The sequence below is a fragment of the Musca autumnalis genome, unplaced genomic scaffold (genome assembly GCF_047663935.1).
Source record: "Musca autumnalis isolate F117 unplaced genomic scaffold, ASM4766393v1 scaffold_3, whole genome shotgun sequence".
NCBI lineage: Eukaryota > Metazoa > Arthropoda > Insecta > Diptera > Muscidae > Musca > Musca autumnalis.
Window position 1 is genome coordinate 254,523,501 of NW_027411866.1, and position 15,521 is coordinate 254,539,021.

General features: G+C 30.7%; 1 protein-coding gene across 1 annotated transcript in view; it reads right to left on the bottom strand.

The window, feature by feature from the left end:
- Positions 1-15,521, bottom strand: part of N (neurogenic locus Notch protein) — a 111,572-nt gene that overhangs the window by 54,666 nt on the left and 41,385 nt on the right. The window contains exon 3 of the mRNA XM_073977964.1: positions 2,569-2,837. Within this exon, the coding sequence (XP_073834065.1) occupies positions 2,569-2,837 (269 nt within the window). The remainder of the gene's footprint in view (positions 1-2,568; positions 2,838-15,521) is intronic.

Here is a 15,521-nt window from a genome sequence, read left to right on the forward strand (position 1 = left end):
ATCTACGCTTCGAAAAAAATATTTGCAAAACATTTTCGTTTCAAAAAAAAAAATATTTCTAAGAAATCCACGTTTCAAAAAAAAAAATATTTCTAAGAAATCCACGTTTCGAAATAATATTTTTAAAAAATCCACGTTTCGATATAATATTTTTAAAACATCCACGTTTCGAAATAATATTTTTAAAACATCCACGTTTCGAAATAATATTTTTAAAAAATCCACGTTTCGAAATAATATTTTTAAAAAATCCACGTTTCGAAATAATATTTTTAAAAAATCCACGTTTCGAAATAATATTTTTAAAAAATCCACGTTTCGAAATAATATTTTTAAAAAATCCACGTTTCGAAATAAAATTTTTAAAAAATCCACGTTTCGAAATAATATTTTTAAAAAATCCACGTTTCGAAATAATATTTTTAAAAAATCCACGTTTCGAAATAATATTTTTAAAAAATCCACGTTTCGAAATAAAATTTTTAAAAAATCCACGTTTCGAAATAATATTTTTAAAAAATCCACGTTTCGAAATAATATTTTTAAAAAAACCCACGTTTCGAAATAATATTTTTAAAAAATCCACGTTCCGAATAATATTTTTAAAAAATTCACGTTCCGAATAATATTTTTAAAAAATTCACGTTTAGAATAATATTTTTAAAAAATTCACGTTTCGAAATAATATTTTTAAAAAATCCACGTTTCGAAATAATATTTTTAAAAAAATCACGTTTCGAAATAATATTTTTAAAAAATTCACGTTTTGAAATAATATTTTTAAAAAATTCACGTTTTGAAATAATATACTTAAAAAATCCACGTTTCGAAAAAATATTTTTAAAAAATCCACGTTTCGAAAAAAATATTTTTAAAAACTCCACGTTTCGAAAAAAAATTTTTTAAAAAAACCACGTTTCGAAAAAAATATTTTTAAAAAATCCACGTTTCGAAAAAAAATATTTTTAAAAAATCTAAGATCAGATTTTTTTTAAATCCATGTTCCGAAAAAAATTAAAAATCTACGTTTCGCAAAAAAAAATGTTTAAAAAGGGCTCGAAATAAAAAATAATTTTAAAAAAATATCGTTTCGAAAAATTTTATTTTTAAAAAATTCTCATTTAGAAAAAGATATTCGTAAAAAAGCAAAGTTCCGAAAAAAAATATTTTCAGAAAATCTAAGCTCCAAAAAAATTAAAAATCTATATTTAGAAAAAAAAATAAAATCTACGTTTAGAAAAAAATACGTTTTACAAAATACGCGTTTCGAAAAAATATTTTTAAAAAACTCCAGTTTCAAAAAAAAACTATATTTTTAAAAATCTCGTTTCAAAAAGACTAAAAAAATATATGTAAAAAATTCTCGTTTCGAAAAAATATTTCTAAAATATACACGTTTCGAAAAAATTTTAAAAATCTACGCTTCGAAAAAAATTTTATAAAAAGTCCACGTTTCGAAATAAAATATTTAAAAAAACTAAGTTTCAAAAAAATTCTCGTTTAAAAAACAAATTATTTTATGAAAATCGAAGTTCTAAAAAATATAAAAATTAACGTTTTGAAAAAAAAAAATATTTTAACAAAATCCACGTTTCGAAAAAAGTATTTTGAAAAATCTACTATTCGAAAAACAAAATTATAAAAAAATCTTAGATTCGAAAAAAATATTTGCAAAGATTTTTCGTTTCGAAAAAAAAAATATTTCCAAAAAATCCATGTTTCGAAAACAAAATATTCTAAAAAATCAACGTTTCAAAAAAATTAAAAATGTAAGTTTCGAAAAAAAAAATATTCTAAAAAATCAACGTTTCAAAAAAATTAAAAATCTAAGTTTCGAAAAAAATATTTTTAAAAAAATCCAGGTTTCGAAATAACATTTTTAAAAAATCCACGTTTCGAAATAATTTTTTTAGAAAATCTAAGATTCAGAAAAAAATTAAAAATCTAAGTTTGGAAAAAAATGTTTAAAAAAATCCAGGTTTCGAAAAAAATATTTAAAACAAAAATCTCGTTTCGAAAAAATATATTTGTAAAAAAATCAAATTCCGAATAAAAATTAAAAAATCCAAGCTTAAAAATCTAAAAATCTTTATTTCGAAGAAATAAAAACGAAAAAAAATTTTTTAAAAATTCAAAAAAAAAACAATATTTAAAAAAATATCGTTTCAAAAGGCAATTATTTTTATTAAAAAAAAATAAACAATGTTTTTAAAAAATCCGCGTTTCACAAAAAAAACATTTTAAAAAATTCTCGTTTCGAAAAAAAGCCATATTTTTGAAAACTCAACATAACTGAATTAAGTCGTACTTAATAAATATCAATTCGTTTCACAATAAAATTGAATAATGAAGAAAGTGAGGTTAGGTTCCCTTTACACATATAGTCGAATTTTCCCAATATATTTTTTTTATAAAATTCTTCAAATTCTTCAGAAGTGAGGTTATGTTGAGGAAATCTCAAAGTCTGCCCATTAGACAGAATTTACAATTGCCCACACCATACCTAGAGATGTATTCATTAACTTCCTACCTTAAATATTATAAATTTGTTAAATCTCTTCTTCTTACCTGTAAAACCATTGACACAAGCACACGTGTAGTCATCCAGAGTTTTCAAATTACACGTACCACCATGCTGGCACGGTGATGAATCACAGGCATTCGGCAGCTTGATTTCACACAAAGATTCAGCAAAACCCAATGGACAGATGCAAGTAATGCCCAGACTTTCGTTACGATATGAAACCTGGCAGGTGCCACCATTTTGACAGCGACCCGGTCCCGTTAGACAGGGATTTTGATATTCACAAAAATCACCAACATATTTTGAATTGCAACTGTAAATAGAAGGAAAGAAAATGCCATAAATGGCAAAGAAAATGAAATATTAGTCATTAGTAAATCATTTCTTAAATTGACAACATAAACTATAAATGAAAACTTAAGAACTACAGCAGCAAATTGGAAAAATCATACCAAGAACCAGCAGTTTGCTTCTAATTGAACAAAGAATAACTTTCTTTGCTTTCTTCCATTTGCAATGTGTAAATTTCCAATAAATATTGCGTGGGTAAATAATTTTCTCAGAGTCATCAGTTTGTTTGTCTGTTAGCTTAGATATCAGTTAGTTAGCTTTGCTAGTAGCTGGCTGGCTGGACTTCATGTTGTCTGATGTCAGCTACCTTGCCAGCGAACCAACCAACCCTCTACGGTAGACTATAATTGGCATTCACCACATACATTGTCGACAACATTTTCCATAATGAAAAGTCAAGTTTTTGAAGTTTAAAGAAAGAGGAGGAAGAAACCGATAGAGAGCGCAGCGCTGCAAAGGAAACATGCCTCCACACATTGGCATGTTGGACAATATTGGTCCATTAAGTTGACTAACAGAAAGTGTTGTAAAGTATATAATACGGTAATACTAGACGACATTTGGAAATAGTACACTCAAATAAAATAATTCATATAAAAACTTAAATTAAATAATAAAATAATAAATATAAAATTAATTAATAATTCACAGGCAAAAAGAGTTACAATATTTCACACAAAATATCTGTTCTACACTTTACATCAAAAGAAATCAATTCGAAAAACAAATGTAAGGTTATGTGATAAAAAGTTAGGTTATAATCACTAAATATCAAGTTTCCCTAGTTAATTAAATGTGGCGCACTTAATTTTGAAAAATAAAATTAAATAGGGGAAATAGTAGGTAACAATTTGTCATTGTTTTTTAAATCAATTCTTATTTAATAAATTGAGGAAATATTAAAAGTAAGGTTGTGTTCACGATATCTCAAAGTTTGCACACTTCAACAAGATGTGTATTCTTTGATGGACATTAGTATGCCAAATTATCTGATACCCATAGGTAAGTAAGAGCAATTCATTTTACAATGATATTTAAAAAATAAGGAAGTTAGGTTATGTTCACGAAATCTCAAAGTCTGAACACTTGAACAAGATCTGCAATTTTTGATAAATTTTTGAATAGGCAATCATGGTGTACTCGTGGTTTGCCCATATCAATTCGTGTTTTTATTAAATGGCACAAAGTACAAAAAGTGAGGTTATGTCCACAAAATCTCAAAGTCTGCACACTTCACCAGGATGTTCAATTTTTGATAGATTTTTCAATAGCTATTCGTGATGTACTCCAAGTTTGCTAATATCAATTCGTTTTTTCATTAAATTCACAAAATACAAAAAGTGAGGTTATGTTCACTAAATCTCAAAGTCTGCACACTTCACCAGGATATGCAATTTTTAATAGATTTTTGAATGGTTATTCATGATGTATTCCAGGTTTGCCCATATCAATTAGTTTTTCCATTAAATTCTCAAAATACAAAAAGTGAGGTTATGTTCACAAAATTTTAATGTTTGCACACTTGATCAAGATATGCAATTTTTGATAGCTTTTTCAATAGCCATTCGTGGTGTACTCCAGGTTTGCTAATATTAATTCGTTTTTTCATTAAATTCACAAAATACAAAAAGTGAGGTTATGTACCATGAAATCTCAAAGTCTGCACACTTTTCCAACATATGCAATTTTTGATAGCTTTTTCCATAGCCATTCGTGATGTACTCCAAGTTTGCCAATATCAATTAGTTGTTTCATTAAATTTACAAAATACAAAAAGTGAGGTTATGTACCATGAAATCTCAAACGTTGCACACTTGACCAACATGTAAAATTTTTAGTAGCTTTTTCAATAGCCATTTATGATGTACTCCAAGTTTGCCAATATCAATTAGTTTTTTCATTACATTTACAAAATACAAAAAGTGAGGTTATGTTCACGAAATATCAAAGTCTGCACACTTGATCAAGATATGCAATTTTTGATAGGTTTTTGAAGAATCATTCATGATATACCCCAGGTTTGCCAATATCAATTCGTTTTTTTATTAAATTCACAAAATACAAAAAGTGAGGTTATGTTCACGAAATCTCAAAGCGTGCACACTTGGCCAAAATATGAAATTTTTTATAGATTTTTGAATGGCCATTCATAATGTATTCCAGATTTGCCCATATCAATTAGTTTTTCCATTAAATTCTCAAAATACAAAAAGTGAGGTTATGTTCACTAAATCTCGAAGTCTGCACACTTCACCAGGATATGCAATTTTTAATAGATTTTTGAATGTCCATTCATTTCACAAAATCTCAAAGCCTGCACACTTGATCAACTTATGAATTTTTTGATAGATTTTTTTAATTACAAATCATGCATGATGTATTCCAGAATTGCCAATATCAATTTGTATCATCACCATTATCAAATTTTTCAAAAGTGAGGTTATGTTTCAAAAAATGCTAATCCTATTCTCGACGTTGTCTTTGCCGTTGTCCATTTCCTAAAAGCCTTAAATAATGTTTTTTTTTTTTTGCTTGAGTGTAAGTCAATATGTATTTTCAATCACTGCTAACTAACTACCCAATGTTATTGTTGTTGTTGTTGCAAGCCTTTCGCGGCAATTCGTCAAGCCACTAGAAACAAACAACAACAAAAAATGGATTTTCTTTCATGGACTTGGAGTATAACTCACTCCTGAGAAAACATCATCAACGCTAATTATAAAACGTTTTGGTATGATTTCCTCGGAACTAGTAAAACAACAACCAACAACAACAACTCTGCCTACGTACGCACTTTTGTAAGTTTTGGTTTTATTTTGTATGCCAGCCAGGCTAGCTAGCAATGGAAGCATGCGTGCCATACACAAAACATACAAATGCACTAAAACACTATTGCAACAACAACAACAGAGAGTTCTCCTCTGTTTCAAGTTAACACAATGTTGTTGCTGAGGCTTTGTTGAGATTCAGTAGCAAATCATCATCAACATCAAGCGAGCTATCGAACGATTGGATCGATCGAGTTGTTGGCCATAACGAAGGTGAGTTTTTGTTGGTAAAAAACTCTTCCCCTCATCATCTTCATCATCATCACCGCAGGCGCAGAATGCATTGGATTGGACTAAAACGTGGGCCCATCTCTGGACAAGTTTTCGTTTCTTTATTCATTTCACCACATAAATGTGAGTGTTTGTGTGTGTGTGTTTGGTGTCTTGTTAATGTGTTGCATGCCATTCCTTCTTTAGATGGACGACAACTTCGAAAAGCTGCTGATAACATACAAAATCTAAAGTGAAACATAAAAAAGAAGGCTATGAAAAGATCCGCTCAAGAAAATACCATAAACTCTGATCGATATTGGTGGAGAGACACGCACACACACACACACACATACATACATACATACATGTAACATCAGCCGGCCACCTCACATCTGTTAACAAAAAAACAGATCAATATTACACCGAGTAAAGGTAAAACACTTAATCTCCCCTCAGATTTCTTGGTTGCTTAGCATCATGGCTAGATGGCTGGCTTATACAACAGTTGGCTTAAAGTAAATTCCAACTTTAAAGATTTATACCTGTTTTTTTTTCTTTGATTTCTTATCACACACTGACGGACAACATAACTGTAGCTACTTAAAGGCGGCTACTAATAAAAGTGACAAGGCCCAAGTGGCGTAGCTAATTTGGAGAGAGGGGTGCCAAATGACAACAAATTTAAAATAACCCATCAAATGTTGTGACATCAACCATTACTACAGGGAGGAGTCATTAGAAAGAAGTGTTTGCTACTCTTAGCCACGTCTCTGCCAACTAACTGCAACTGCAACATGTTTGAGTTAATCTAGTAATTTGTTTTTCCATGAGATAGACACACACAGAACATAAGCCCCGCTATTTATTTTCACTTCATCTTTTTTTTTCCAAGCATTTCTAAGTTATGTTTATGCATAAGATGCATTAGCAGTTTACGCACACATTTAGACACTCTTACGGTCATTGGAAGCGGTGTGGCTTGAATTGAGATCGATCAGTGGTATTAGAAGAAAAATACAAAAAAACAAAGAAACATTCACTAAACTTAAAGTTGTAAATCGAGTTGCATAAAAAACCAAAGATTTTAATCTTGAACCATAAACCGTAACTCTTTACAAAGCGCCATGCATGATAAAATGATACAGCAACCGACAAAGTCGTATCACAGCAGTTTGTTTGCCAGCAACAACTTTTGGGAAATATTTCCAAACTTCTCTATATTGTATGGTGAATGGGAAATCATGTCTCCCCACCCACCATCTATTCTTCTCTGACATTCTATTATTAATTAAATGTAATATTTTTTAAAGAGCAACGCTGAAAACCGCAGTGCAACAAAAATTTATAGAAAGCTCAATTAATAAATGGCGCTGTGGTGGGCAGGATGGTTGCGTGATTATGGAAACCGCAACAAGTTCAATAAATCTTACAATTCTATGGGAAATATGTGACGACATTTTAGTTATAATTTCTCACAAATAGATTCCGTATGTGAGAAACCTAAACCATTTAGAAACAAAAGTGTATTACAAGTTATTGATATTGAAACCAAAATATGTGATGGATATTTTGAGGTTGTGGGTGGGTTTGAAGATAAAGACACTAAAATCACAAAATACAAAATGTGAGGTTATGTTCACAAAATCTCAAAGTCTGCACACTTGAGCAAGATATAATCTTTTTGGTAAATTTTTAAATAGGCATTCATGTTGTACTCAAAGTTTGACATTATCAATTTATTTAATTATTAAATTCAAGAAATGGAAAATGTGAGGTTATGTTCAAAATCTCAAAGTCAGAGATATGCAGTTTTTGGCAGATTATTGTCTAACTATCTGTTAGGTACTCTAAATTTTCCCATATCATTTCGTTACTTCATTAAATACACAAAGTAGATAATTGTCTAATTCTTTATTGTGAACTTTAAGTTTGCTAATATCAAGTCATTACTTCATTAAATTCACAAAATACAAAAAGTGAGGTTATGTTCACACAATCTCAAAGTCCGCACACTAGAGCAACATATAATTTTTTTGGTCGATTTTATAATTAACTTTTATAGTTTACCCTTGGTTTGCCAATATCAATTCGTCTATTCATTAAATTCACAAAATACAAAAATGAGGTTATAATTAACTTTTATGGTTTACCCTTGGTTTGCCAATATCAATTCGTCTATTCATTAAATTCACATAATACAAAAAGTGAGGTTATGTTCACAAAATCTCAAAGTCTGCACACTTGATCAAAATATAAAATTTTTGGTCGATTTTATAATTAACTTTTATGGTTTAACCTTGGTTTGCCAATATCAATTCGTTTATTCATTAAATTCACATAATACAAAAAGTGAGGTTATGTTCACAAAATCTCAAAGTCTGCACACTTGAGCAAAATATAAAATTTTTGGTCGATTTTATAATAAACTTTTACGGTTTACTTTTGGTTTGCCAATATCAATTCATCTATTGATTAAATTCGCATAATACGAAAAGTGAGGTTATGTTCTCAAAATCTCAAAGTCAGCACACTTCAACAGGATATGCACTTTTTGGTAGATTTTTAAATAAGCATTTGTGTTATACTCGAGTTTTCCCATTATCAGTTCGTTTATTCATTAAATTCACAAAATACAAAAAGTGAGGTTATGTTCACAAAATCTCAAAGTCTGCACACTTGAGCAAAATATAAAATTTTTGGTCGATTTTATAATTAACTTTTATGGTTTACCCTTGGTTTGCCAATATCAATTCGTTTATTCATTAAATTCGCATAATACAAAAAGTGAGGTTATGTTCACAAAATCTCAAAGTCTGCACACTTCAACAAGTTATGCGCTTTTTAGTAGATTTTTAAATAAGCATTTATGTTATACTCGAGTTTTCCCATTAACAATTCGTTTATTCACTAAATTCACAAAATACAGAAAGTGAGGTTATGTTCACTAAATCTCAAAGTCTGCACATTTGAGCAAGATATGAAAATTTTGATAGATTTTTGAATAGCCATATATGGTCTACTCGAGTTTTCCTATTATGAATTCGTTTATTCATTAAATGGCCAAAAATTAAAAAGTGAGGTTATGTTCACGATATCGCAAATTCTGCACACTTAAGCAAGATATGGATTTTATGGTAAATTTTTGTCTAACTATTTGTAACGTACTCCAAAAATGCCAATATCAATTCATTAGTTCGTTAAATACACAAAATACAAAAAGTGAGGTTATGTTCACGAAATCTCAAAGTCTGCACACTTGACCAAGATATGCAAATTTTGGTAGATTTTCTAACAGCAATTCATGATTTACTCCAGGTTTGCCAATATCAATTTGTCTTTTCTTTAAATTTACAAAATACAAAAAAGTGAGGTTATGTTCGCAAAATCTCAAAGTCTGCACATATGACCAAGAAATGCACATTTTAGTAGATTTTTGAATTAGCAGTTATGATATACTCTAGGATTCCCATTTTCAATACGTTACTTCATCAAATTCGCGAAATACGAAAAGTAAGGTTATGTTCCCGCTTCAGCAAGATATGCAAATTTTGATAGATATTTTCTATTTATAACGTACTCAAAATTTGCCAATATCAATTCATTTATTCATTAAATTCAGGAAATACAAAAAGTGAGGTTATCTTCAAGAAATGTTAAAGGCCGCACACTTGATTGATATTTGATATTTTTGATAGATATTTGTTTATACTAGTTTATGGTGCACTCGAAATTTGCCAAAATCAATTCGTTTATTTAATAAATTCACAAAATACAAAAAGTGTGCTTATGTTCCCGAAATGTCAAATCCTGCATACTTCTCAAATATTTAAGCATGTTACAAATGTTTAACCCTGCAGTTAAAAGGTTGTTCGAATCTATTTTAGATTCTTTACCGCATATAGTTCTAAACGGTTTGGACCAACTGTTTTTTTTTTTAATTAAAAATGTTCACTAAATTGCAGTTTAAGGACGGATCCTTCTCAATTCACTTTGATATTTGTATATATGTGGGTGATAATTCATACTATCCAGATATAAGGGGCGCTAATGTTTCGAGGACTCCTACTGTCACAAAGATTTTTAAACAAGTGTCGTTTTGGACCCCATTCGGGTCGTATTGAAATTTTTTACCATTCGTAAACGGTGATAAAATAAATCATTTACGATAATGTCAAGACCCATATCATGGGATGTGATCTCCATACTCAGGAAAATTATATATCGTTGTGGTATTGAGAGCTGTTACTGGGTCAGTGCATGGTCTTGACATTTTCGAAAAGTCAACCTTTATATTTCGAGAAGTATTTCTTCCCCCTGTATGTAGAGTATAATTAACATCCGAAACATTTCTTCAAAAGGGTTTCTGTGTTTTTTCGAAGAAAGGTATCATGAAGCCGCTGATCCCTCTCAATCACTTTCATGAAATCACATAAAACTTTCAGTGACTGTCATACAACTAACTAAATTTCAATTCATTCAAAAAGTCAGAATACCCATTAACATAAAAACAAAAATCGCATATCTATGCCATTATTTGACAGGGATCAGATAACAGCTTAACAGAGACTTAATAACAAAACCATGGTGGATTAAACACACAAATCTGGTCGGAGAAGTGTGTGTCCGAAACGGTTTCTTTTCTTTGTTGCTGATTACAGTTTAGTTTCGATTTTTGCTTATCGTAACAAATGTATCATAATCACCGGGCATGTAGAAAGACGTAGAAGAAGGAAAGTTTTCTTGGACAATGAAAGAAAAGTAGAAAACATGTCCGTGTTATGTAGCAGCACAAAAGATTACATATCAACGAAAATTGCAAACAAACAAAAAAATAAACATAAAAAATCCAAAAGGAAAAAATAAACAATTTTGTTGTTGTTTTTTATATAGGGTTCGAGGTTTGTTGATGAGCATGGAGAAGAATTTCAATTAGCTCAACAACAACAACAATGAAAAAATAAAACAAGTTCGCGAAAAAATCATATAAAAAGATAGGCAGGAAAGATACCCATACAGTGATATTCTACTACTCTCTTCTTTGCTTTTTACATATCCAGTGAACAGAACAGAACAATAACTGCTGCAAACAATGCTGCTGATCATCAATCTAGGGAACTGTTTTTTGGTATGTAGTTGTGACATTGTTCCCCTCGGGCATGCCACAAAAAATCTTTACAATTTCGCATTCGGTCGTAACTCTCTTCAATGTTATTCTCTGCCTGTGTTGTGCCTTTTGTTATTTTATGATCCTCTGATATTAACACAAGAAGTGGAGAATAAGAAGCAAAAGGAAAAACAAAGTCAAATTTACTAACATAAGCGTTTTTTCACTACGTATGAAGGTTTTAAGCTTTTGAGGAAAATGAATCATCACAGCTTGAACTATGGGCGGCCTGGAATTGGACATACATATGGTGTGTTTAATGCATAAAATGCATGAAATCGGCCGAAAATATATATGGGAACTATACCCAAATCTCAACCGATTTCAAAATAATTTGGCAAATTTATTTCTAGACCAAATTCCTTCATACATCCAAAATTTGGAGACATTATCTGTTACCATTCTATAGATTCCTTGGGTTCCTTGGAAATATTTTTAAAAATCCACGAGCCTTTGTAGGTTCCTTGGAAATATTTTTAAAAATCCACGAGCCTTTGTAGGTTCCTTGGAAATATTTTTAAAAATCCACGAGCCTTTGTAGGTTCCTTGGAAATATTTTTAAAAATCCACGAGCCTTTGTAGGTTCCTTGGAAATATTTTTAAAAATCCACGAGCCTTTGTAGGTTCCTTGAAAATATTTTTAAAAATCCACGAGCCTTTGTAGGTTCCTTGAAAATATTTTTAAAAATCCACGAGCCTTCGTAGGTTCCTTGAAAATATTTTTAAAAATCCACGAGCCTTTGTAGGTTCCTTGAAAATATTTTTAAAAATCCACGAGCCATTGTAGTTTCGCTAGAAATATTTTTAAAAATCCACGAGCCATTGTAGGTTCGCTAGAAATATTTTTAAAAATCCACGAGCCATTGTAGGTTCGCTAGAAATATTTTTAAAAATCCACGAGCCATTGTAGGTTCGCTAGAAATATTTTTAAAAATCCACGAGCCATTGTAGGTTCGCTAGAAATATTTTTAAAAATCCACGAGCCATTGTAGGTTCGCTAGAAATATTTTTAAAAATCCACGAGCCATTGTAGGTTCGCTAGAAATATTTTTAAAAATCCACGAGCCATTGTAGGTTCGCTAGAAATATTTTTAAAAATCCACGAGCCATTGTAGGTTCGCTAGAAATATTTTTAAAAATCCACGAGCCATTGTAGGTTCGCTAGAAATATTTTTAAAAATCCACGAGCCATTGTAGGTTCGCTAGAAATATTTTTAAAAATCCACGAGCCATTGTAGGTTCGCTAGAAATATTTTTAAAAATCCACGAGCCATTGTAGGTTCGCTAGAAATATTTTTAAAAATCCACGAGCCATTGTAGGTTCGCTAGAAATATTTTTAAAAATCCACGAGCCATTGTAGGTTCGCTAGAAATATTTTTAAAAATCCACGAGCCATTGTAGGTTCGCTAGAAATATTTTTAAAAATCCACGAGCCATTGTAGGTTCGCTAGAAATATTTTTAAAAATCCACGAGCCATTGTAGGTTCGCTAGAAATATTTTTAAAAATCCACGAGCCATTGTAGGTTCGCTAGAAATATTTTTAAAAATCCACGAGCCATTGTAGGTTCGCTAGAAATATTTTTAAAAATCCACGAGCCATTGTAGGTTCGCTAGAAATATTTTTAAAAATCCACGAGCCATTGTAGGTTCGCTAGAAATATTTTTAAAAATCCACGAGCCATTGTAGGTTCGCTAGAAATATTTTTAAAAATCCACGAGCCATTGTAGGTTCGCTAGAAATATTTTTAAAAATCCACGAGCCATTGTAGGTTCGCTAGAAATATTTTTAAAAATCCACAAGCCATTGTAGGTTCGCTAGAAATATTTTTAAAAATCCACGAGCCATTGTAGGTTCGCTAGAAATATTTTTAAAAATCCACGAGCCATTGTAGGTTCGCTAGAAATATTTTTAAAAATCCACGAGCCATTGTAGGTTCGCTAGAAATATTTTTAAAAATCCACGAGCCATTGTAGGTTCGCTAGAAATATTTTTAAAAATCCACAAGCCTCTGTTGGTTCGCTAGAAATATTTGTATAAATCCACGAGCCTTTGCAGGTTCTTTGGAAATATTTTTAAAAATTCACGAACCTTTTATGCTCCATAAAAATACGTTTAAAAATCCCCGAGACTTTGTAGGTTCCATGAAAATATTTTTAAAAATCTACGAGCCTTTGTAGGTTCCTTGGAAATATTCGAATCGGCTTTGTATTTTCACCATAGGTAGTCCTAGGTATTGAATATTGATATCTGGATATAATCTAAAATTCTCAAAATAAACTTTATGTTCTATTCACAAATTCTAATAAAATTTGCAAGGTGGCCCAAACACAAAAGAAACAACATAATTATTTTTTTTTTGTTTGTATGTGTGTATCATATAGGTATTATACCATCAATCATTTTTGGTATTAGGTAGCAAAAAATCTCAATTTGTCTTATGGTACTCTTCAAAGTAATTACTGTCATATTTTTGTTTGAAGATGTCTTCTTTTTTGTGTTTCTTTATTTGGCGGCTTTTTAATGTCAAATTGAAAAAGAAACAGCGTTGACTTCTATGAGTATTTAATTGCAGCAAACAAAAATGCCAAAATTTATTAAACAAAATTTGTTGTGGTGGCGGCATTTTTGTTTCTTTTTTTTAACAAATTTTATTACTTTATCACAGAAGTTACCAACAACAAATGACCACTACTTTCCGCCAAAATCAAAACTTGCTAGAAAAAAATTAATGAAGCACTTAACCGAAGTGTGTTAAGTGCTGCGGTGTTTTTTGTGAATGAAAATGTGAATAAACGGCAACCAACCGCCATATAAGAGAAGGTTATAATTTAATTTACACTATAATTTAAAAATTAGTAAGCTTTTTTGTCTTGGGTTTTGTCATAGAAGATATTTCAATCAATCAAAGTAAAGCGGTATGTTAGATATACATGTGTAAGGTGAAAAGAGTTTCGAAACGAGAGTGGGTGTATTGTGGAGTATTGAGGAAACTATGATATGTATATACAGCAATTTTCTAATGTTATTTATGAACCTTAAAGCTGGAAATTTATCACCAGCAACATTGTTTTAATTAACTTGTCTACAGTAAACCCTATTTTAAATGAATCGTGGGCATACATACTTATATGAACGGATACTTATACTTATATGAAGCGGATATTACAGTTGATTTCTCTCCGTTAGTAGAGTGAGAGCAAACACATTTTGTGAGCAAAATAGGTCGACATCGTAAATGTTTAAAATGGATTCTTGAATAATTTAGATTTGTACATAGTTGCCATACACTATTTCCACCTCAATATATGTTTGCCCCGACCATAGGCTCTCTAAAAATCCACGAGCCTACAACCTACAAAGGTTCCTGGGAATATTTTTAAAAATCCACGAGCCTTTGTAGGTTCCTGGGAAATATTTTTAAAAATCCACTAGCCTTTGTAGTTTCCATGGAAATATTTTTAAAAATCCACGAGCCTTTGTAGGTTCTTTGGAAATATTTTTAAAAATCCACGAGCCTTTGTAGGTTCCTGGGAAATATTTTTAAAAATCCACTAGCCTTTGTAGTTTCCTTGGAAATATATTTAAAAATCCACGAGCCTTTGTAGGTTCCTTGGAAATATTTTTAAAAATCCACGAGCCTTTGTAGGTTCCTTGGAAATATATTTAAAAATCCACGAGCCTTTGTAGGTTCCTTGGAGATATTTTTAAAAATCCACGAGCCTTTGTAGGTTCCTTGGAAATGTTTTTAAAAATCCACGAGCCTTTGTAGGTTCCTTGGAGATATTTTTAAAAATCCACGAGCCTTTGTAGGTTCCTTGGAAATGTTTTTAAAAATCCACGAGCCTTTGTAGGTTCCTTGGAGATATTTTTAAAAATCCACTAGCCTTTGTAGGTTCCTTGGAAATATTTTTAAAAATCCACGAGCCTTTGTAGGTTCCTTGGAAATATTTTTAAAAATCCACGAGCCTTTGTAGGTTCCTTGGAAATATATTTAAAAATCCACGAGCCTATGTAGGTTCCTTGGAGATATTTTTAAAAATCCACGAGCCTTTGTAGGTTCCTTGGAAATATTTTTAAAAATCCAAGAGCCTTTGTAGGTTCCATGGAAATATTTTTAAAAATCCACGAGCCTTTGTAGGTTCCTTGGAAATATATTTAAAAATCCACGAGCCTTTGTAGGTTCCTTGGAGATATTTTTAAATATCCACGAGCCTTTGTAGGTTCCTTGGAAATGTTTTTAAAAATCCACGAGCCTTTGTAGGTTCCTTGGAGATATTTTTAAAAATCCACGAGCCTTTGTAGGTTCCTTGGAAATATTTTTAAAAATCCACGAGCCTTTGTAGGTTCCTTGGAAATATTTTTAAAAATCCACGAGCCTTTGTAGGTTCCTTGGAAATATTTTTAAAAATCCACGAGCCTTTGTAGGTTTCTTGGAATT